We start from the raw sequence: 23558 nt of genomic DNA on the forward strand, positions 1-23558 counted from the left end.
AGAGAACCATACATATGTATAATTTACAAGCCATTTAATAAAATAATTTTGCTATATTGCTGTTGATAAGCTATAAAAATAATAGTTTTACTGCATTTTCACTTTTTCAAATAGTGGAAAATACAGATTTTATGATTTTCTTTTATTTTCTTTAAGCATGAGTGTTAATCTTCCCCTTTCTGAGTTTATGAATTGGCTGCTAAAGCAAGGGTTTGCCCCAGTCAGCTGGCAGTTGGAAATCTGCCTTCAGGTCCAAAGAGATTAAATCTGATAAAGATTTAGGACTTCACTCTAACCTCTCAATTCTGCAGTGACATTGCAATAGAAGAGTAAAGTGGAATATGAAGACTCACTTTGACATTTTCAGTGCTCATATTTTATAGAAAAAAAGATACAAGACACCATGTAAATACTTAACTTTGCAACAAGTTCTGAGAGAAAGAGAAAGCAACACAAGTGAAATTGCTTCAGGGAAGCCTTGACAAGAAAACACATAAATATTGTGAAGAAATAAGATCACCTGTGGTAGGCCAGCAGGAATAAACTCAGAGAACAAACAGCTGCAGCACAAGGCTCTCTTTGCTTCATCTAGGAAAGACTGACATGTACACCAACAGTAATGATGCATAAGCTACACTTCTGAGCTGTATTCATAACCTGTGTGATAATTACAAAAGCCATGACCCCCTAGAAAACATCCTCCAGAAGTTCAGAGATCCTCCTGATCCTGACCAGTGGCAACATGATAGAGACTATCACAAGCATGACAACAAGCCTGTAGGGTTCACTACCTTCTTGTTGGCTTTAGCTGGAAGGATATCTTCAAGTTTCCTGCATTTCCTAAGACCTCCTGCCCCGGGCTCTAGAGAGACTCATTCTTACTAAAAACGCACACACAGTACATCTTGTGTCACCCTAACAACAATCTGTCATCCTTCAGGAATTCCCTAGTTGCCAGTTTTGGATATTGTCCATTATATTCTTTAGCGCACTGAAAAACTATGGAATAAGATTTTTCTATATTCAGGTGCATGAGGCTTTTATATTCTTTATGAAAGAGACTGGGTTCAAGCACATATCCAAAAACAGAGTAGAAAGACAGGCAAACAGCCTTGAGAGATAATTGTCACCAGCGCACAGAAACTTGAAAAAAGTACGAAATTGCCCCAATTATTTCCCTCCCAATTTAAGTGACTACAGAAAACAAACCATACTGAAGGTCAGTTTTCTGCTGTCTACCAACAAGACAGCCTTTTGACAAAACTGTCTTCCAATATCAATTGATATAATCTCAAAAACGTGCACATTTCCTAGAAAAAAAACCAAAATGCAGTATCTTCAAGCTCTTCCTCACCTTTATATCAGTAATTTATTTAAACTTTATATTACTATGTAAAGCAGGTGTCAGTACAACAGGGAAGTGACCATAAGTGACTTGTTGCTGCAAAAATTGTCATTCTAGGAAAAGTGGAAAGAGTGAGATGGCTGAATCTTTTCACTTTCTTTTCAGCAACACTAAGTTTGAACATTTTATACCACAGAGGCAATTTATTTAGCTGCATCAGATTAATTTTCCTTAGGCTACAGATATAATTTACAAGATTTTATTAATATAATAATTCTTGTTTCAGATTTTGGGAAATAACTACCACAAATTGAAATACTGAAAATGTTAATAGCAATATGCTTGTTCCACACTATTCCTTTTAAATTTTCATTAGCAACTAATTTCTTTTAAAGATGAGGAATACTGGGAATTACCAAGTCTGACACACTGCAACTATAGTCCCCTGTTGTACATACAATGGGGATTTCAAAATAGTTTGGGAGCAGGTTTAAGCAAGAGTAATGCAAACATAGAAATAGCTCCTCTTTAGAAATACAAGGACACAAAGAGATAAGTGCATCCAAGGCATTCAGTTCAAAATGCTTTTCAGGAAATAGCTGAAACTCACTAATCTTTGATAGAATATGCTAAGCTACTAATTCTCAGATGGAACTGCGCTGGACTTCCAGCTGTTTGAAGCACCAAACAAAGACCTGTATGTCTGTTTAAATTTTGGTACTACTACCACTACAACTTGCTTGGTTTTTTTCCCCCTGCTCCTCTTCCCCAATATAGTGAAACAGCTGTGACTGACAACTTTTATAAAGGTACCTTTCTGCTTTACAGCAGACATTAAACATTTGCATGGCTGGTAAAGCAAGACACCTTCAGGTGGTGCACACACAAACATGCATATTCAATTCAGAAAGAAGCCTTTTATGATTTGGAAGGAAAAAAACATACGACTGTGACAGAACAACGTGTATATTTCTATGACAATGCTTTAAACCTCCAACTCTCTGAGGTAGTTGCCATCAGTCTCAGAGGATATAGCAGTGAGCACCTGAACAGTGCTGGTATTACCCCAAATTATTTTTCAGGACTTCCTAGAACAGTTTGGCAAAACTTTCAGGTACTTCAGGACACTGCTGCACGAGCCAGGCACTCAGTGGGGAAAGTGTACAACCCTCAAAATTTACACCAGCTCTGCAAGTGTTAACAAGCAATAGTAAGACTTATTAAATTTTATTTTTGCAGTGTTTATCTCACAAGATTGCTGTCAGTACCAAACTCCACAAGATAAGGTCGGGACAATTTAATATTTGCAATGGAAGCAGGAACTATTTAAATGAAATACGACAGCCATTTTGTAGGATATCATTCTTCATATACCGTTAAGCAGGCAGTCAACTGCCAAAGCTGCTTTTTGAAATGAGATACATACTCACTACAGGAGTATGTGACTGATGCCAGTGGGGGAAATAAATGAAGCCTGGCAGGTGAAGTTCTGTTTGTCCCCATTTATTAGAATTAAATAGTAATTGCCTCTGTTCAAACAGAAGAGAGCAGACATTTGCTGCCCACCAGAGTGGCTTCCAGCTATACCTCCAAATGGAGAAATATGATAATTAAAGTTTTATCTATCTTCATTATTTTTAACATGACAGCAGATGTAGGAGTACTGCTAGACTTTGTATTATAGAAATGTATGCAGCAGCAACTTTCCTTACAAGTGAGAAACTTAACCAAGGGCTCACAACCCCAAGTGGAGTTTATTGTACCCACCACTTGTATCATTTATTGCTGCTTTGGAGCTGTAATAAAAATGTGCAGATTTGCATTTTCATGGAAAGCAATAACAAATTTACTAATGAATCTCAAGATACCAGTGTGGGTAAAGGGAGCACCTAAAACTTCACATGACACGATTCCCCACTGACACATCAGTAAAACAAGTAGGAAGACAGAATCAGTCAACACAACCCAAACACCCACCCAAGAAACCAGAGTCAGTCACCAACACTCAGATTCTGATGAAGTCAGCTACATGGAGAGTGTCAGGCAATGACCAGGGAATTCTGCTGAGTTTCTCAAGAGGAGAGCTCTCCGGAGAGCGTAATTTACTGATCTGGCAATCTGCTCTATAGGGAACAGAGTCACACTAAAAAATAAAAAATTGAAATCAAGCTTTTGGGCAGACAGACTTCCATGCTCATGGGTAGTTCTCAGTGAGCATGGTTATCCTAATAGTGAGCAGGCATAAGTCTCAGTCACTAGAAACAATGGATGTACCAGCAGTGTATTTGGGTGCCAAAATCAGCATGCTAAAAGTTGCATTATTCTGTGTGTTATCCTTTTTAAAATGTGAATAAGGTAAAGATTTCATTGCTAAAGACACAACAGTCGTTCTCCTTAGGAAGGGAGGAAAGTTAAATGGGAGAGCTTTGTGCCTATCCAAATGCCACCTCCCCTCCTCCCAACCAAACTGGGCTTTACAAACTCACAGAGACCCTTCACAGACCACCAACACACACTCCCCTTCCTTCACCAAGTCCAAGAAAGGAACGCTTGCCAGGCTTACTTGTAACTTTTTACATTCCCCAAAGCCAAATATGTAAGGATTTCCAATCCTAATCCATATTTTAAAATGTTCCACTTTCATTCTCATGCCTTCCCTACAATGCTTTCTCAGCAGTATCAGTCAGATTGAAGAGAACAGCAATGCTCATGTCTGGCATCCCTTGAAGCACTGTCCTGGTTTTAGGTAACATTCCTGCTTCTTCCCCTAGATTTACTGCTCCTACCCTCTTATTTTAACTCAGCATAAATCAGGGGCTGCTTAAAAAGTAGTAGTAACTGCTTCCAGAAAAATAAAGTCTGCCAGAACTTTCTCTGTTATCATTTTATCACTCCTCCATTGCAGAAATAGCCTGTGCTTCAGCACAAATCAGGTACTCCTTGTTGCCCAGATGGCCTAACACACATTCTTCAAGATTTCCACATACATACAACCCCACAAATCACACACCATAAAATCTAGTAATCGTGCATACATTCTGCTAAAATGACAGCCTCTGATGCATTCTCAGTTTTGAGAGATCACAGCTCCTTTATGCACATCAACAGCATGCGACTGACATAGGTAAAGGTTTTTGTGTTCAGATATGTCTTTGGGATCAACTGCCACTTTTCAACTTCCTTCCCTCCTCTTCCCCAGGTCTGTGTTTGGATTGTCTTTGAGTAAAAGATACCCTGACAGCCCAAAATGGAAAATTGGTACATTTTAAGTTCCCAAGCAGTTGTGCCATGGCAATTACTAGGGATATAACAAAAACCAATTCATGCCCTTCATTTGCACTACCTCTCCAAATTTTTTATGTTTTCTGCAGAAACACATAAGCAAAGGCTCTCACCTTACTAAAATAACATGTCAAGTCTGACAAAAGTCTATACCTCTGTCAGAAAAGCTGGTTATTTCTCTTGTCCAAGGGCTCCTGTGTACATCAGGAAGCTCATCAGGCTGAATTCTAACCTTAAAGAGCCCATCCTGCAGCTGTGCAAACACCAATGCCTTGGCAAGGAAGAGAGGAAAGAACACACCCCAGGGGAGACAAGAAGACCAGACTGCCTTTTTTAATGGAAGTGGATGTTCATGTTGGATTAAATCACAGCCCAGTTGTGGATTCAAGTGATGGTGAAAGCACAGCCCAGTGACAGGTACAGCAACATCCATGACACAAGCAGGAGGGACTGGGACTTCCTAAGGGAAGTGGCACCTTAGAGGTGAGCACTGTGCAAAGCTTCCAGTAGAGAAAGCTGCTGGACCCACTGCAAGAACACAGCGTGGTGCCACCAATACAGACTGCAGCAAACAAACAATGACTAACAATGCCACTATAGAATCCACAGCTTGAAATTTCCTAGCTATCATGCATTTACATATTCAACAACAGTAAACAAAAGAAAAACAGGAAAAAGTGAAGCAACTCAACAGTCTATCCCTATACTATCCATGAATCAGGACATATTAATGGGCATAAACACATTTCCAAGTATGTCATTTTTAAAGCTAATGAATACAAGGTGACACAAAGCTGAGTGTCACATCACTTTGCTGCTCCAGACACCTGTCATTCCTTGGCAACAAAGGGGAGAAAAGGTCAAGACACTGTCAGCAAAATGAAAAGGGAAACTCACTTTTCTACCAAAATTGAACTTCACAGAGACCATCATCACAAATAATGCTGAGAGGTTCAGGTGTTACTGACCACTGAAGGCTGAAGCTTATGCTGCTATTGAGCTGTCTATGTATTTTAGTCAATTACCACTAAAAAATCAATCTGCATTGTCAATTACTAGCAAAGAGAGCCTTATTTGGGGTTGGATGAGAAAACACAGTATTGGTTTTCTTCTTCTAACATACAGTATTTATGCAGTCCATAATGTATACTTTTTTTTAAACTCTGCAGAAGCTAGGTACAGCTAAGGATAATATATTCCATCTCCTCCCTTTCCAAATGCATTCATGCAAAAGCAATTAAGGAAAGAAATCCAGCAAGAAGAAAGAAAGCAAAATAATCTTGTCACGTTTAAAAGCTGGCAGACCAAGTTTTGACCTTCTTTACTCTTCTGACAGCAGAAAGCCACCAGTGGTTCTTCATAGCTTTGTCTTGATGCAACAGAAATAAATTGTAACATACACCCAAACACGCATCAAGAAGGCTTAGCTCTTGTTTTGCCACAGAATGGGCCCCTCTGCCTTTTGGGGTATAGTTTTGGGGTTTTAGCTTAAGCTCATGATTACTGACATTTATATTCCACATTTACGTATACCCACAAACATGCATTAAGAAAATGGTTGTCTCAGTCTTTAAGTATTAGTTCCGAATCTCCTCTCCCTTGTCTAACACAGATCTCATTACAGTGGGCTGCGAATCCTGGCTCAAAAAACCAAAAAAACCCCACTGAATAAAGGATGCCTTTATTTCACAGCAGTTACACTGAAATTGCAATAGATCATGAAAGGAATCAGGTTCAAAATAGTGAGGAAAAGGAGAAGTGACAAGACAACATTATGAATTATCAATGGAATATCAGGGGCAGGAGCTACAACTAATTTTTGACACCTCAGTAAAGAAAACTGGATAATTCAAAAGTAATACTATCAGTAAATGGTGTAATTTGCTATTTCTAGTGTATTTTAACATGTTCTAAATGATTTTGTTGAAAAGAGATAGAGGAGATGTAAGGAGTTACAAAAAACAATTACTTCCTAGAGCACAGAAATAACCAGAAGCACTCACAGGTATCTGCAAGGACCCAACATCTCAGTACAGAGGGGAATGATAACGTGTTTTGGACAGGTTACTCAAAGCTTTCACTCCTGCTGTGGGCTGTCACACAGGCCAATGCCTCCCAATGCCTATTCAGTTAAGTGACACAGGATCCCCACACTGGAAGGGAGACTCCCAAGGGCACTGAGTGACAACACCTTTTTTAATGCCCCTAGCCACAGAGCTCTCTCTTCTGACATGGCATATACCCCTTGGGTCAAATAAAGTCAAACCACTGAACTGGTTTTACTGGAGAAGAGGCTGTAAAAGCACATTTGAAAGCACCACCTGTGCTGCTCCAGATTTACTCTGCATACTGATCATGGGAGACATAGTATAGTTTTTACCTCTGACCCTGCTACAGTAAAAAAGAATCATTCAAGACTGTGAACTTGGGCAAACAAACACTCCAAAGCTATACTCTAGATTTTTTTTCTTTGACAAACTGAGATACGTTTTATTTTAAATCCTTCATATGCATTTAAACTAGGTTACAGATGCCTTTTATGCATCCCAAGATAAAACAATCTCTAGTGGTTAATTAGTGATACTGGATAGAGGTATTTTTATCATTAGTGCTCATCCAAGTAAAATGGCAAAATTATTTGCTGGCAGCATTTAAAAATGGAATCTGTATTCAGTTAAATTTGCTCTCTGCCCTAACTTCTTTGGGTCATGAGCATATAAACCCAAGAAACCTCAAAATAATCAGAACCAGCTCAGTTCATGATACATATACTGGAAAGAAATTCTATATTCCAATAATTTGGTGACCCTACACTCCTGAGTGAGCATTCAGAAAGATTTTGGAGTTGTCTATGAAGTGGTATTAAGACACCAGGAGTTATTAATTGATTGATTGCATGCATCTGTACTACAAGGACTCCCTAGAAAATCTGATCTTTAGAAACCTACTCCAGCAGCGCCTCCAAAGATGCCAGAAAAATGCCCTTATTAACAATTAGAAAGGAAAAGTTGCCAATAAGACTGCTGTTGGTGCTCAGGTAAAATTAGCTTTTTTGCTTAACTTGCCAAGAACAAAGAGGCAAAGTATGAGCAAAATGCTTCAAGATGATAAAACTGAACACAAAACAGAACATTTCAGTGTTTTGACCAAGTCTCTTACACTCAAAAAATCCCAAGCTGTAGCTGGACCTTACTGCTGGCAAGCAGCTGGCAGCCAGGCAGACTTGAGTCCAGGCAAGGGAAATGCAGCCCACACAGACCAGCACTTCTTGGGCTCACACAAAAATACTCTAGCACATGGCTTGAAACAAATAAACTCATTTTATTTCTAAACAATCTTCCGGAAAGTAGAAAATGTAAAAACAATTCAGTCACTTCAGTGAGACTGCTCACAGGCTAGCCACCACGCATTTCCAAATGTGGGCTCCAAGCTGAATCCCACACTGTGAAATTGCACAAAAGCATGACTTGTGAATCAGTATTGTACTTTGTTTGCAGCATTTCCAAACCCTCTGTCACTCTGAAAACCGTTTTACAGAGAGCTGTGCAAAAAGAACTGCAGCAACTTCCTTTTCACACCTAGGCTAAGCAGTGTTTTTAAATACCAGGATAACATCTGAGTTTAACTGCAGCAAATACAGCTAATTAAGTAGAAGTAATTCTGCTTTTCTCTCCCCTGGCAGACTGAAACCTTCCAAGTATTTAAGTAACAGAACACACACACACTTACATGGCTATTTTAATGCCAGTGCCTCAAAGCTAAACAGGAGAATTAGACTCACTGTTCAAAACTGTCAGCGGTCACTGGCACCAGAGCAAGTCCTCCTCAGCCTCCTTCCTAAGCACTGTGTATTACCATTGTCAAAACCACTAATCTCTCTGGTGACCAGTGACAGGACCCCAGGGAATGGCATGGAACTGTCCCAGGGGATGTGTAGGTTGGACATCAGGAAAAGGTTCTTCACCCAGAGGGTGGCTGGGCACTGGCACAGGCTCCCCAGGGAAGTGAGCACAGGACCAGCCTGACAGAGCTCAAAAAGTGTTTGGACAATGCTCCCAGGCACATGGTGTGACTCTCTTGGGATATTCTACGCAGGGCCAGGAGATGGACTTTGATGGTCCCTGAGGGTTCCTTCCAACTCAGCTTATTCTATGAAAGGCAAGTAAATTGCTGTAGAAATTTATTTTGAAGATTGCTATTTAGAGCAATGAGGTACAAGTAGAAATGAAGAAATGTCACATCTTCAGCATGACAGACCCATGACTTATCTATCAAAAAGAAAAACAGACAAAAAACCCTGCTCCACATGTACAATATGCATAGGACCTTACTTTGCTCTGAGTTATTACCTATTCCCGTGCAGATGAGGAATGTCTCTACTAAAGGAAGTATATTTATAGGGGTATAGGCCAGAAAGAAAACCAGCACAGGCCCAAAGGATATACTTGTGAATAGAAGTATTACCATATATGCATTGATGTGTCTGTCGTGTTGGGTTTTTAAAAAATACCCTCAAAATCATGCTTCAGTGCAGAACAGCATTGCTAAACTCAGCATTCAAGTGCTAAGCACAAGTAATTCCATTATAAGGTTTATCTACACTTTCAGCACCAACACAACTTTGAAATTTAGCCTTCTCTGTATGAACGAGTAATGTCATGTGCACTGAATTAGCCTAGATGAAAGTTTTTTTTTTTTTATTAGAAAAATATTTTTATTAAAACAACGGGTTATCCAATACTGAGTCAGAGCAGTCAATGTTTTTCAATTCCATGCTCAAGGCCATAAGAGGAGTTATATTTTATGTGAGAACTTTGAGCTTTTGGAAAGAAAGTTGGGCTGAAAAGATCAACAATGAACTCTTGAATTTCAAAGCTGGTTTTGTGATGAAAAAAACCTAGGCTTGGATTTTCCTAACTTTCATTATATAGGTTTATCTTCTCTAGTAAAAGCTTCTTCATATTAGGCTATCTCTCTTCTAAACATGAACTTGTATTTTTATTGGTGACATAGTTAAAGTGAAAAAAACATTTACTGATTAAAGGATTCTGGCTTTGAAGAACACACTGTTCAGGAGATGACTAAATGTTTCTCATTGAATAGCCTCAAACTTTGAGAACAACATTATCATTGCTTTGGTATAAGCCCACCAAATTATGAATTTAAGATTTTTCACACCAAATTAAGCATACATTTTTACCAAGGGGGGGGGGGGGGGAAGAATCACTGTGCTATTCATATTCCTCTTACATAAATGTACACAAAAAAATTGATCCAGGCACTCAACATAATCTGTGTCCAATAAAATATCAGAGTAGATATCTCCTATTGCAGTGTGTACTGAATCTGATGGGTGTTTCATCTAGAGATTTTGAGACCATGCAAAGGAACCTGATTTATCACTGATAATATCTGGAATGTTAAAAAATTACAGGTTCTGTTGGCTGCAGGGTGTAATCAAGGCAGTGCCCATAAATTCAGAGAAATGCTGATAGTGTTCATCATGCTTGGGAAAAAAAAATCAAACTCAGCTGTTACATAGCTGGGCCAATTTGGTTTTGTGGCAAGATGGACTGTTCTCTCATGATTCACAGTGCAGTGCATAGCACTACAAAAAGAAAGGAAAATTAGCACGGGTTTATCTTCATGACTGATTCCTTGGAAACATTTGGGATTAACATGCTCAATTAGGAAGCCAAAAAAACAAGAAGTCAATCATGCATTAAAGTTGATGAGATCAGCCTATACACAATGCTGAATTTCTTCAGACAAGAGGGGTGTGAAAACTGAGAACAAATTGTCAGTAGCAGTAAATAAACCAGGTACTACAAAGAATTCAGATATATTTTTAGGAACAAAAAGCAAAGCACTATCTGGACAATTTTGGATTAGGTTGGAAACCCATATTTTACAATATTCCAAGAACTTTGGCAGGCTCCTTGGAGAATCTGTTTCCTGTAACTATTGCTACTAAAAAATGCTTTCTTGAATTGGAGCCTGCAATCAGCTTTTTTGGTGGGCAGGAAGAGGATAGTATTCTGTGTTGCCCTAGGTATTTTCCATGTTAAATCTGTGTACAAGGCTGATGGACAGTGCGAGAGAAAAATAAGCACATATGTAAGACCTGTTTTTCCACAAATTATAGAAATAAAATGCTGAGTTTCGTTCCTCACACTGTGTTTATTCCTGTGTTTTTTATGTCTTCCATATTCTATACTATATCCTCCGTAAATATTCTGCACTTAAACTGATTAACATAACCTGAGCTGAGAGGTAAAGTTTCTCTTTCTGGATAGGATTTGGTTACCTTAAGACAGACCTCTCAGTACTGCTGCTTTAGACAGGTTTGTCACAGGTCCTGTGGCATACATGCCAGTCCCATACTGCTCTCCATGAGCCCAGAGCATCCACAAAGGTTATCTACATGGACACTACAGACATTTCTCTCTAATTTAAACCTGATACCAGTCTTAAGGCACTGAATCCAACCTTTTTGTCTACCTGAAAGCACCCATCTACAAAGAGTAAGTTACATATTCAGGATATGTATGCATTTGAGAGAATCCAAATCTAGATTCCCAAATGATACAAAATCAAAGTCACACACACACATTCCTCCTTTGCTTCACCATAAGAGCATTGTGCTAAGCTTACCACACCAACTGAGTATAACCACAGAAGTAATAATTATTAAATGCCTACTGGCATTTGAAGTATTTGAACAGGCAACTGAATAATTTGATTAAGAAGACAAGACAGCTAGCTACCTTCATTCTTGTTATCCTTGTTAGAAAGTTTTGCAACCATATATTCTTATCCTTAAGTTAACACTGCAGGAAAAGACTGCTCTTATTTTTTTAGAAAGTTGCTTTATATGACAACAGTTACAGCACTTCAGTCCTCAGCTCACTGCAAAAATGCCCATGCTTAAGGTTTTCTATTGCCTGGCTGTAACTTAAGAATGGCAAAGTCAATTGCAAACAGAAAGCACAGAGATGTAGGTAAAAGTCCGATCATATAAATCAAGGATAAGCACACAGAAGCATTGTAGCTGTATATTTTTAGTACCATAACAGATACACTCATTTCTGCCTACCATTTGGAGAAAAGAGTTGAAATTCCCATCCCCGCTTTCCATATTATTTAAAATACCTGTTGTGTTTGATGGAAAAGCAAGAAAACAGGAAAAACAAATGCAAGGTCTCATGCAGCAACACTCGATGTGTGCTTTGGCAGCCTGAGCTATCAGCTCGTCTGAAGTGGTGACCACTAAGAGTGCACTTAACAGCTCTCATTGCCAGACCTTGCTGACTCACAAAATCACCTCCTGTTTAAAAGCACGTTTATCTAGTTATTGTGTTTGCTCAGAGCTTTTGAAACTTAGAAATTCAGCTCTAGAATAAAAATTATGATCCTAGTGGTTTGTTGTTCAGTATGTTTATCTTGTTTGTTTAACACCACTCAGATATTAGACTATAGCAGCTACAAAGAAACAGCTTTCTAATCTAGGCTTACAATTTATCTCTGGATTCTTAAAGTAGAAATTAAAATTATGCAGCAACCAAGGTACGTACATTATGCTCTCCCCTTCCCACTTGCCATTCATTTCTCTGTCATGGCCCTACACTGCCAGACTTGACACGGGAGCCATCTACTCCCACCCCTGACTCATTCTGCAATATATAATACAATAGTGCTTCATACTAAGTATGTTTCAAAAAACCCACATGTTCCAGTGAAGACCTGAGCACATCTTTCCTGCACACTGAGTTGGCCTGAAAGCTATCTTCCATGCTACTGTTTCCACAGAACCGTTCCCAAAGGCCTTGAACTCTCACCTGATATTTCTGCTACCACCTTTGCTCTTGCTGCGTTTCTACTTCTCCAAGCATGACATGAAAGCAACATTCCTGTATTCTTTTACATTTGAAATCAGCTGTATTTCAAAGCTCTGATGTCAACAGGACAACTTTATATCATCTCCAGTTAAACATATCTGCTCAACAGATGTGAAACACATCTTCTGTTTCACTACTCAGTTTGAAGCCAGCTACATAAGTAATTGAACTAAATGGTATTTTTTGAGTATGCCCAGCTACTTGTTTGTCAAATCTTTAACAGTTGAAACCCTGACACCGGTCTTCTGCCTCAGGATGATGCTGAATGGTTGGCTTTCCTTAGAAACAGATTTAGTGCACAGTGCTAGTACATGCAGATATGGGAAATACAGGAATGGACACCAAAGAGAGGGCTTTATATTTGCATTTCATCCCTACGGCCATCTTGGTAGTTTTCCAAGCAGATTCCCCTGCTCCTCTTAGGACAGACCCAGCATGGATAGTCAAGGATGGGGAAGAAGCAGCAATTAATCTGCCAACCAGCTCCATGGATGGAAAGGTTCGATTCTGCACCCCTTTTGATAGGTGAGTCCATAAGTAAGAGAACCTCAACTTCATACCCTGAAACACCTTGGCAACAGTGATGTACTGTTGGGGTTCAGGAACTGGGCTAAGAATCACACCAAAAGGACTTGAATTTCCAGGATCTGCTTCTCTTTGTGCTTTTTAGTTATACTTCACTTAGTTTTGTATTTTCAAAAATTAAGGGGAGAAATCAAGAGAATGGCAGGGGGATCATAATGAAGAAATGATAGAGACCAGGCTAGAGAAAGAAGAGGAACATAGAGTTTCCAGTTGTTAAGCCATGACAAAATCTTTTCAGTTTTCACTAAACTTTTGATGACTTAAAATTCACCTCTTGAAAAATACTAGGAGGGCACTTTCAAGAGAGAGGGAAAATACACTCTCAAGCTCCATTGCCCCTGCAATCACTAAACCACAAGGCCTCCTGTCTGCTGTACCACCTCTCTAGCTGCATGGAACTATCTCAATATGGGCACACATTTTATTCATCAAAGCAGCTGAAAACAGTTCCTGGGCCCCTGTCTCTCCACAAAGAATCAGCCATTGCAGAAAGGTAAGCACCAGCCTTAACCCCACAGCACCTCTTAGGAATAAAACCCATGATGACAATTACTTAAGTATACTTTTCACAAAACCCCAAATTGCATATTTCAACCTAGAACCTGAAAAAAGCTGGTAAATTTAATGTTTCAGGGATGCAACACTTTGGATCCGCCAGGTTTAAGTGTACATAACTGGTGTCAAGATGAACTTCTAATGTATGAGGAGTTTTAGCATGCCAACATTAGGATGCTAGAAAAACAGATGGCAATATGCTTTTCTCAAGCATTTACCATTGCTCAATTAAGTTAAATCTTAATGCCTTAACTTGCATGCCTCTGCAAGATCTTTCCAGATGTTCTGCGTGCCAAGCTGGACCACCACCTTTTTCTTCCCCATGGTGTTTGCAAAGTATCAGGGAATAAAAGTTATGATAGCCCCAGTGCCTCTCTGCTGCAAAAACCATTTATATAAGGCTTACTACATCTATTCCTCAGGTGCTAAAACTCCACTGAAATAAAACAGATACAGTAACAAAGGCAGAACTGGCAGTCATATTCACGATGTGCTTTTTCATTCAATTGTATAAATATTTACTTAGTACAATCCTTCTGAAGATACTTACAAAGTAGCTCAAGTTCAAATCCCTGTTTCATTATGATAGGATATTCCCCATACACCACATATTCAAGCAGAAAGTATGGGTAAATATTAAACTTGTCCAGAGCACCAGGAAACAATGAGGAACACACCACAGACATAAGCAACAGTGCAGGCATTTAACTACCAGCCTCTCAGGTTGAAGGATTTATTCCCTCATGGAGCATCTCTTTCATGAGCATCATTTCATACCACAAACTGATCAACACTGCCAAGCCTCACAGCACATACACAAAACAACTTCTCTTTCTTTGTATAAAGCTAAGGAGGGAATTAAAGATCTCTTCTCTCTACCCTGTATCCCTAGGATACCAGAACTTTTGGTGTCTCTTGGGTTTCCATACAATTTGGCTATTTTACACAGTTTTGGAGGGGAGATTCCTTAAGGCTTCTAGTAAAGGAAGATCAACAGGGAAAACCAAATTGAGCTCTTCCCATTGCTGCAGGAGAACAGGATTATTTCTGTCACTTCATCTCCCTTAAAGCCTTAAACCTGTTCCCAACTTCTATGCAGCACAAGTACAGAGAGGTAACTGAAGTGCAGAGCTGCATCTTCTAAGACATTTTTCAGTGCTCAGGTGTTATTGGAACTGATTGCTTCTCAGTCATGGACATGAGGAGACACAAAAGCTCATTTGTCTCAGGACAGCATGCAAAAAGAACTGAACATGGCCTAAGACAGTGAAGAGAACTCCTGACCTCATTCTCAGAGCAGACTTGGATTTTATGTATCATGTAGAGATATCTGGTGAATAAAATTCTACCCTAGGGTAAAATAACTGAGCTACCTCAGGATAGGGGGTCCCAGAGAACTTCACTATTACTCAACTCCTTGCACAGCTGCTTATATGGGAAAGTATAGCTTTTATACAACATCTGATGCAGAACTCAATTTGTCAGACTACGGCAAGAAAAACAAAGACACATGGTGCTGTAATAAGCTAGAAGCAGGACTTCCAAAACTAATTTTCAAATAGAGAAAAGAATCCTAGAAGAAGATCATGAAGCTATTAAGCATTTTCTGCAAAGTTCAGGCAAAACCCCAGTAACAGACAGCCATGCTCAGTAAGAAATACACCAGAAGAGTTCTTTTTAAAGCTATTTATATTTTCTTTGCACAAATATTGTTATTATCTCCAACAGCATGTAAAAGCCTTTACTAAAAACATGATGTGTAGGATAACTCTCTTGCAGTAGACTAATGAGTGTTGAAATTTGAACAGATAACAGTTAAGTCAGAAACAGAACAGGAAAAGTGGACAACTTAGTGGACAATATCTGTTCTATAACATCATACACAGACGATGATCAAACCCTGCTGGAGTCAGGAATACTGACCACACTGATCATTATATTACTTACTGAATAGCAAAATATTACTCACCCACTATCTCCTCTAATTGATATAACTATCTGCCTAATTATAAATGTTGCAATTTTCTGTTAACCTCATTCATGGCTACTCAGCTGTACAAAGAAATAGAAAATCTCATCTATATGCACATGTATTAATAAAACTGATGAACACTGTGGAAATTGCTGTACCAAGTGATCACTTGATACTCAGCTGATCAAAACACTGACTTCAAGTTCCTTGAGTATTTCTAGCTAGGCAAAAGCATATTATAAAATTCCCTTCCTGATACATCTTAAATTCAAGACTATATTCTACAGTGTGAGAACTACACTCCTATCTTAAGCATGCTGAATTGGAATGGTAGTAACAGTATTCAGCCCTCTTTAAAAACCAGTTTCAGTACTTGACATCTTCCAGCAAATTATTTTCAAAACACATTAATGTTTTAATTATTAAATCAAATAACCTGATTCATTTTGTAAATGAACATCATTTGCAAAATTATGTAATCTCTTTCCTAAAAACAAAGCAAACTAATTTCAGTTCCAGCTAATCTATGGTCTTTGTAACTTGAAAGCTACAGCTATAGTTATGAATAGCTATTTGTTTATCTATTAAATGCTATTAAATGCCCTTTTGATTTAAATTTAGCTCCCAAATTCCAGTTTTTATAAATATAAGCACTAATTGAAATATTTCCATTAATACAAAGATGCTTTCAATAAGAGTGTTTGCAGAGAAGGAATGAACTTTGTCTCTGACATCTCATATCCAAAGCTTTACAGTACTGAAAACCTTTGGTCTTCCTTCACAAACATTAAAAGATTCAAGTGAACTGATTTGAGAAGAAAAACCGAATTTTAAATTGTTAAACATGGAAACAAAATTGCAGTCCTTCTTGTTCAATCTTGTTCATTTGGGTGAGCTTTTCTAGTTACAAGAGATGATTTAAGGAATGAGCACCGGTAAGACCCATCCATTTAGTTTCTCTTACCTCGATAATATACAAAACCACATTTTTGTAGAAGCAGTACAGTATGCATTTGGTAACTCGATTGTAACTCCAAGCGCCGTGGACCAACAATAGCTTCTCCAAATAGGAAAACTGAAAGACAGAAAAGAAGTATTTACATATATGAAGAAGATATATGCAAAAACCAATTCTTAAAATACTGAAAGCTAAAATCTTTTCTGTAGCAAAACTTCTGAAGGTTCTAAAAAGTGGTTTTAAATGGCAAAAAGTCTTCAATTGTTATTACCATTCTGATGGTAAAATCAATGTTTGAGGGCTTACGAGGTTCAGAATCTCCTTTCCCTCTGTAAAATGAACAGCCTAATAAACAAAACTGTCTTGAGCTGATACAAAATACACAAGAGGGGAACGAAAGTGGAAAAATAGATGCATTTATAGAGAATAGATAATTACATTAACATTTTCTGCCCCCAAAATGCATGTGATTGTGTGATATATAAAATATTGTATAACGCAAGGTGCATTTGCCAAAAAGGGTAAGTAAACTAATCTTATATAATTGCATACCTTTTAATGCTAGTTTGAACCCCAGATGGAGCTCAAATTCTGAACTTTTGAAAATGGACTTTTATGGAGTCAGTGTTGTAATCCAGACTGGGAAATGCATAATTTTCTTGTCTTGGCTTTGTTAGCGAACCTTTTTATGACCTGCAGCCTTCCTCTTTTGCCCACCGCTCAAAGGGATGACTGTGTTTACTGTTTACATGTATGTACCTGAAGGGATCTTGGACACTAAGGTAATTATTTGCTTTGCTTCCTTTTCCACAAAGTGACTTGACAGGAAAACCCTGACTTCTAAATTTAGATTCCAGATCATTTATTTTAACCAAAATTTATCTGAAATTGAAAGCTACCGTAATGAGTTAGGGCTGTTGTGAGGCAGCTCTGCTCCCATGCTTTCCAGCAATGAAATCACTGAACCACAAATCCTGTAAGGACAGCCTCTCTCCCATGCATCAGCAACTCAGATTTGTTAGGATATGCCAGGAGAGAAGGAGAGAAAACAAAAGTGAACCAGGCTTCACTGTTCTCTGCTTAACTTGAGCTAGAGCTGTAACTGAGACACTCCCAAGGGAGTAGCTGACCTGTTAGACCCCTAAATGCCTCCAGTTAATTTGCAGGAGAGCTACAACTTTCCTCATCAAAATCACTAACAAAACACCACCAAGGTGATGGGAAACCTGCCACAATATCCTTACAAGCCATCCCAAAGCTCCTGTGGAGAACAGTCAGAAACAGCCTGTGAAACTCTCCCTGCTGAATCTAGCAAGTGACCATCTTGGATGTGGTCTTCTTGAAAGTTCAAGGCAACAAAAAATCCTACCATTAATTGCTCTTGTCTCTGCTCTCATGAAAATGAGTGCACTACAGAGCACAGCAAGGAAGATACTCAGAGCCTAAGGAATGCTGATATCGTGCAAATGCACAGCTACTGGCATAGAGCAGTACACACAGGGGCTCTACCAAGACATTGTCCTTGTTTGGCTGCTCCTGTATTTACAGCATTTTAAATCAGCAGGAAATATTACCATCTGGCCAGCCTACCTGTGAAACACTGTGTGAGTTTTTTCAGTCATCTCTGTATCAACCCTAGCATAACTTCTTTTATACAGAGATTATCTTCTAGAATCTGTCTTGACTAAAGGATGAAGGATGTTGGGGGTTTTAAGACCGTGAAAGGCATCCACAAAACAAGCTAATTTTTCCAAAGAAGAAAACTAAAACAAGAACATTTGTTGAAGAAAGAAGCTTAATTAAGAAAAGGAAACAGTCCCTAGACACCAGATGTTCTCTGGATTAAGATGATAAAGCTATTTACTGAGAAAAAAAAGTTATTGAAGTCTACTACTGTCTCTCTAACTAGCTAGGTCATTTGATTTGGCAATTCTCTAAAGAGGTCACTGGTGCAATATCATTTCAAGGGAAAAGGATGATTCAAACAGATGCTCCTTGCACCTGTGGAAGCTATTTCAAGTGGAGTCAGACACAAGTTGGCTTTTTATTTTTGTTTGGTTTATGCTTTGATTCTCCCTGGAATCCCAAATGAGCCTATATAGAGACTCCCTCTTCTCTAAGTGCCTACTTCTGGCAGCAGTGCATTTGAAATAGCATTTGAACATGAGATGCTACATTACAGTGGTCGTCTTAAATTACTCAATAAGAACATACTCTGCCTTCAAGGCATGCACACACAGTCATGTTTTAGTGGGAGTTATATGTTTTTGCTGAAAGAAATACACTCCATGGAGATCATGTTTTTCTTTTGAACACTAATTTACTTTTTTTTTTTAAGCACATACTACCACACAGTATTAGTCTCCTCTACTACAGGGATTTTTTAATATGTTTTCGGATTTAATCAGTACAAATTCTACTACACAACCACAAAAAAACAGCTCCACAGTGTTTCACTAATTTTTGAATGCTGCAATTCTGTGCTGGTGTCACCAGCTTTTATTTCATATTAAATGAAAAAGATTCATCGTTATTGTCAGTAACTTGCTGACTGGAATTTAAACGAAGAGCAGCTTCCATGTTCTAACACTAAACTGAAATACAGGGGTTTTTTAGTGCAAAGGCAACACATGAACGTGGAATTACTTCTCCAGATTTAGCACTGCTGCTACAAAAAACAAATAACATATGTAGGGCCTTCTACGGACAAAATTCTTGCTGCTTATGCTTAGTTACCAAAGCAGAAGTAATAATTGATCTGAGGAAGTCCAAGTAAAGAGTATTCCATTAAGTTGCACAGCAGAAGCTACATATAATCCACTGAAATTAAAAATGTAAAACTCGTTACGAGATACCAGAGACAATGGCTATGGCAGTTCCTATACTGTTATATATTTGGAATATGCTACTGCTCATGACAGAAAAACTTGGTTAAACTGCCTAAAATTCTCAAGATAGATTTTGTGAAAGGTGTCAGTTATTCAAACCTGAAACTTCAGCTTCTTCAGTTCTTCATCAGAGGTCACAACAGAGCAGCAATACAAGACTGACACTTTGCTTCTCAGCAGGGTTACCACAAGAAGCAGTTATCTGTGCATACAGCAGCATTATCCCTGCCTTTTCAAGACCTCACCTCCTACTGGGAGCTAGCAAAAGATGGTAATATTTCACGTCACTTGGTAGAACAAATCTGAACATACCCTGCCAGAAGGGAACATTAGGCGAAACTCTGCTCACTGAGGACACAAGGGATTGTCTCCTCTTCCTGTCAGTTCGATCTGGTTTTTCCCTGCATAGTCTAAAACACATAGAGCATCTCAGGTGTAAACAGTATTCACAGGATATTCAGTAACTGAAGCATCTTCCTCCTTTCTTATTTTCCTTTCAAAATCCTGATTCTAAATTGTGGTTTCCTCATCAGAACAAACAAAAATGGTTTTTAACTCCTCTTTTTAGCTGCAGTAATCAGTTCTGAATTTGATGAACTAGTTTAAGAGCACTCACCCCAAATAATGTTCAAAATAACACATGTAAAATGAAAATGCTGACCAGCTCTCTAGAACTGTGATCAGTTCTTTGATGCAACACAGGGGGCAAGGGGAAATAAAGATAGAGGAGACATCTCAAATTAAGAACTGCCAAACAGCCAGATTCTCACACACCTGATTATAGGGCCTAACCGTAGTAAGAGAAGAGTTTAGACCAAGACAGGTCAGTTACTTAAAAGCATATTAACACAAGCATCACAGAAATTGTTTCCCCCTAATTACTGAAGAACCAAGATATTGCACAGTTGTCAGGAGGAAACTAAAACTTTGAAGAGAGGTGGAGCTTTGCCCTGAAGAATACAAAATCATAACAAATACCCAAAATATATCCAAAATATACAGACAGCTAGACAGCTGCCTGGAAGAAGAAACAATCAGAGATGCTTCTAGCTTAGAAGAAGCTGATTGAGCACTACATGGCTGCACAGTGCATTTCCCAAAGATGATATGGCAGTTGTTCATTCTTGCATCTGACCTGTGCAATGGCATAATCCGAGCAATTGGTTGCCTGCATGCCCTCATTGCCACTGATCCCCACTCCAACGTGTGCTGTCTGGATCATTCCTACGTCATTGGCACCATCCCCAATGGCAAGTGTTATGGCATTGACGTGTTTCTTGACCATGTCTACTATTTCGGACTTCTGTAGAGGAGATACTCTGAAAAGGAGAGAAAAAGGTGTCAGTTTCTCACATGCTGAGCTATGTGCCTTTCCCAAAAGGACAGCTGTAACCTACATTTAGAAGTAATCAAAGGCAGTTGCTGGAAAGTTCCTTTATTCAACAACTAAGCTTCAGAACCCGTGCCAAACTATTTCAGAAGAAAAAAGTAGCTTTAAAAATAGTTTCACATTTACCTAATCGCTGACAGTTGATGCAAAAGAGACCAAATCTATATGAAAGCTATCAAAGCTTTGCCTTCCTTACCCAGTCCCTCCTAACTGGCATAACACTGGTGATGTTATATTGGGAATATCAATGTGAGTTTCCGCTCCAACTATGACAGTTTACAGATTAACAGTGCAGGCTTCCCTGCCATCACCATCTAGAAGGAGAAAGACCACAAATATATTCAGAGACACTTTGAATGGTCTACAAAAGATACTGCAAGCTTACTTTATTTCTGTTTAACGTCTTTATCAACGAGCTCAATGAGGGGGATTGAGAACACCTTAAGTCAGTTTGCAGATAACACCAAGTTGGGTGAGAATATTGAACAGCTGGAGGGCAGGAAGGCCCTGCAGAGGGTTCTGGACAGGCTGGATTGATGGACCAAGGGTAGTTGTATGAGGTTCAGCAAGGTCAAGCACTGGATCCTGCACTAAGGTCACAACAACTCCAGGCAGCACTACTGGCAGAGAAACTGCCTGGCAGAAAAGGACCTGGGGGTGCTGGCAAACAGCAGCTGAACATGATCCAGAGTGTGCCCAGGCAGTCAAGAAGGCCGATGGCATCCTGGCCTGGATCAGCCAGGTGTGGCCAGCAGGAGCAGGGCAGGGACCGTCCCCCTGTACTCGGTACTGATGAGGCGACACCTCAAGTTCAGTTTTGAGTCCTTCAATTCAGGAGAACACAAGTGAGGTGCTGGGGCATGTCCAGGGAAGGGCAATGGAGCTGGGGAAGGGTCTGGAGCACAACTCTTTCAAGGAGCAGCTGGAGGAGCTCTGATTGTTCAGCCTGGAGAAAAAGGCAGCGGTACATACCTAATGACCCTCTACAACCACACAAAGGAGATGGTACTGAAAGGGGGGATGTCTTGCCCCAGGTAAAAGATGGAAAGAACAAGAGGAAATGGCTTCAAGTTGCGCCAAGGGAGGTTTAGAATGGATATGAAGAAAAAATTAAGGCAAAGGGCTGACCAGTATTGAAACAGGCTGCCCAGGGAAGTGTCACAATCCCCAGAGGTATTTAAAAGTCGTGTAGGCGCAGCAGTGAAGTTGAGTGGTAGACTTGTCAGTTAGAATTATCCTGAAGGACTTTCCCAACATTAATGATTCCCTTCCCTCCTCCAGCTGACCTCCCCATTTTCCAGGCCATCTTTCCAATCTCAGACTATGCAGGTCAGATCAGAAAGCACAAGGGCGCTTCCTGATCTTGCATGTCTTGTGTATGCAACTCTGACCTCAGCAAAGATGTTGCTCAAGTCCAACTCCAAAACAGAAGACTGTCTCCATTATATCTGAATATCCTTATCAGATTTATTGGCAGTTACTTTAACTTGATTCTTCTCTCATTTTATATCAGTTCCAAGTAAATAAAAATTCATGGAATTCAGAGTTGATCTAGTCTAAATCAGGCAAGACTGGAAAAATACTCAGGACTAGGTTTCTAAATTGGATAAGACACCCAAAATGCCCTTTTGTCATGGAAAAGGTAGATCAGGTTACCAAATCATATGAGGTCTTTTGGAAATACCTACATGTAGATTAAATATTTCCATTCTAACCCCATCTGTACAAACAACCCTAATTCCTTTCACCATCACTTTTAGTTAAAGTTCCAAATTATTTTGTATTTCCTTAAATAAAGCCTCAGACAAAAATTTTCCACATCTGAAGTCAGCCACGTATCAATCAAAAAAAAGTAACTGATAGCTAAAAGCTTTACTATTTAAATAGGAGGAGAATAGGGTGCTTAGGGAATAGGAGAGACAGAGGATTTTTACTTGGCTTTTTTTTCAGAGTTTACATCCTGTGAGAGCAACTTAAATAGCCATTTAATACATCCATCTGGATCACTGTTGATCAAAAAAAAAAAAAAAGGCAGAGTTATCTTGTTCGCCATTATGCTTTATGGCCTTGGTTTTGTTTAGTAAATACCTAAATAGGTGTTTTGTTAGTAAATCACTCTTAAAATAACTTGATGAATAATTTGGGATAAAAGAAACTTGCTAAGCTCAAACTTCATATGCAAACTAAACCACCTGAGAAGTCTAGCAGCTGTCCTGTTCCTAAAAGCCAAACACAGGAAAAAGTTGACAAAACCATAAAATTTACTTAATACCATTGGATAGATCTATTAAGCACTCCCCTTCCTGGCAGTGAAAATACCACTTGGCACTGCAGAGACCCAGTTAAATTACCAACACAAAACCCCAACACACCAACTGCCTATGGAGCACAAAAGCTCTTGGTTTTTAATTATAATTCAGCTCTAAGTATCATCTACACCAATTTTTAACTTTTCTCTCATACATGCACACACAGTCCTCTGTCTGCCCCAGTACTCACATAATAAAATACTAAAGCAGGGAGTAAGGAGTCAAAGGACATCAAGCCATAAAATGGAAACTCCAGAGGGACTTGGGGCCAGCTGTGGAGGGTTTGGATTGACAAGTGCACAGACCCTCATTACCAGCCCCAGGGGCACCTCCAGTACACAGGACCATATACTTTTGGCAGTCCTCTCATGCAATT

The 23558-nt window shown here is 39.1% G+C and overlaps 1 protein-coding gene across 2 annotated transcripts in view; it reads right to left on the minus strand.

Moving 5' to 3' along the window:
• Positions 1-23558, minus strand: part of ATP8A2 (ATPase phospholipid transporting 8A2) — a 314756-nt gene that overhangs the window by 126336 nt on the left and 164862 nt on the right. For both annotated transcript variants that reach the window (XM_063149059.1, XM_063149060.1), the window contains 2 exons: positions 20619-20802; positions 16602-16712 (listed from right to left, as the gene is read on the minus strand). In XM_063149059.1, the coding sequence (XP_063005129.1) occupies positions 16602-16712; positions 20619-20802 (295 nt within the window). The remainder of the gene's footprint in view (positions 1-16601; positions 16713-20618; positions 20803-23558) is intronic.

This window comes from Melospiza melodia, chromosome 2 (assembly GCF_035770615.1).
Source record: "Melospiza melodia melodia isolate bMelMel2 chromosome 2, bMelMel2.pri, whole genome shotgun sequence".
In the NCBI taxonomy this organism is placed as follows: domain Eukaryota; kingdom Metazoa; phylum Chordata; class Aves; order Passeriformes; family Passerellidae; genus Melospiza; species Melospiza melodia.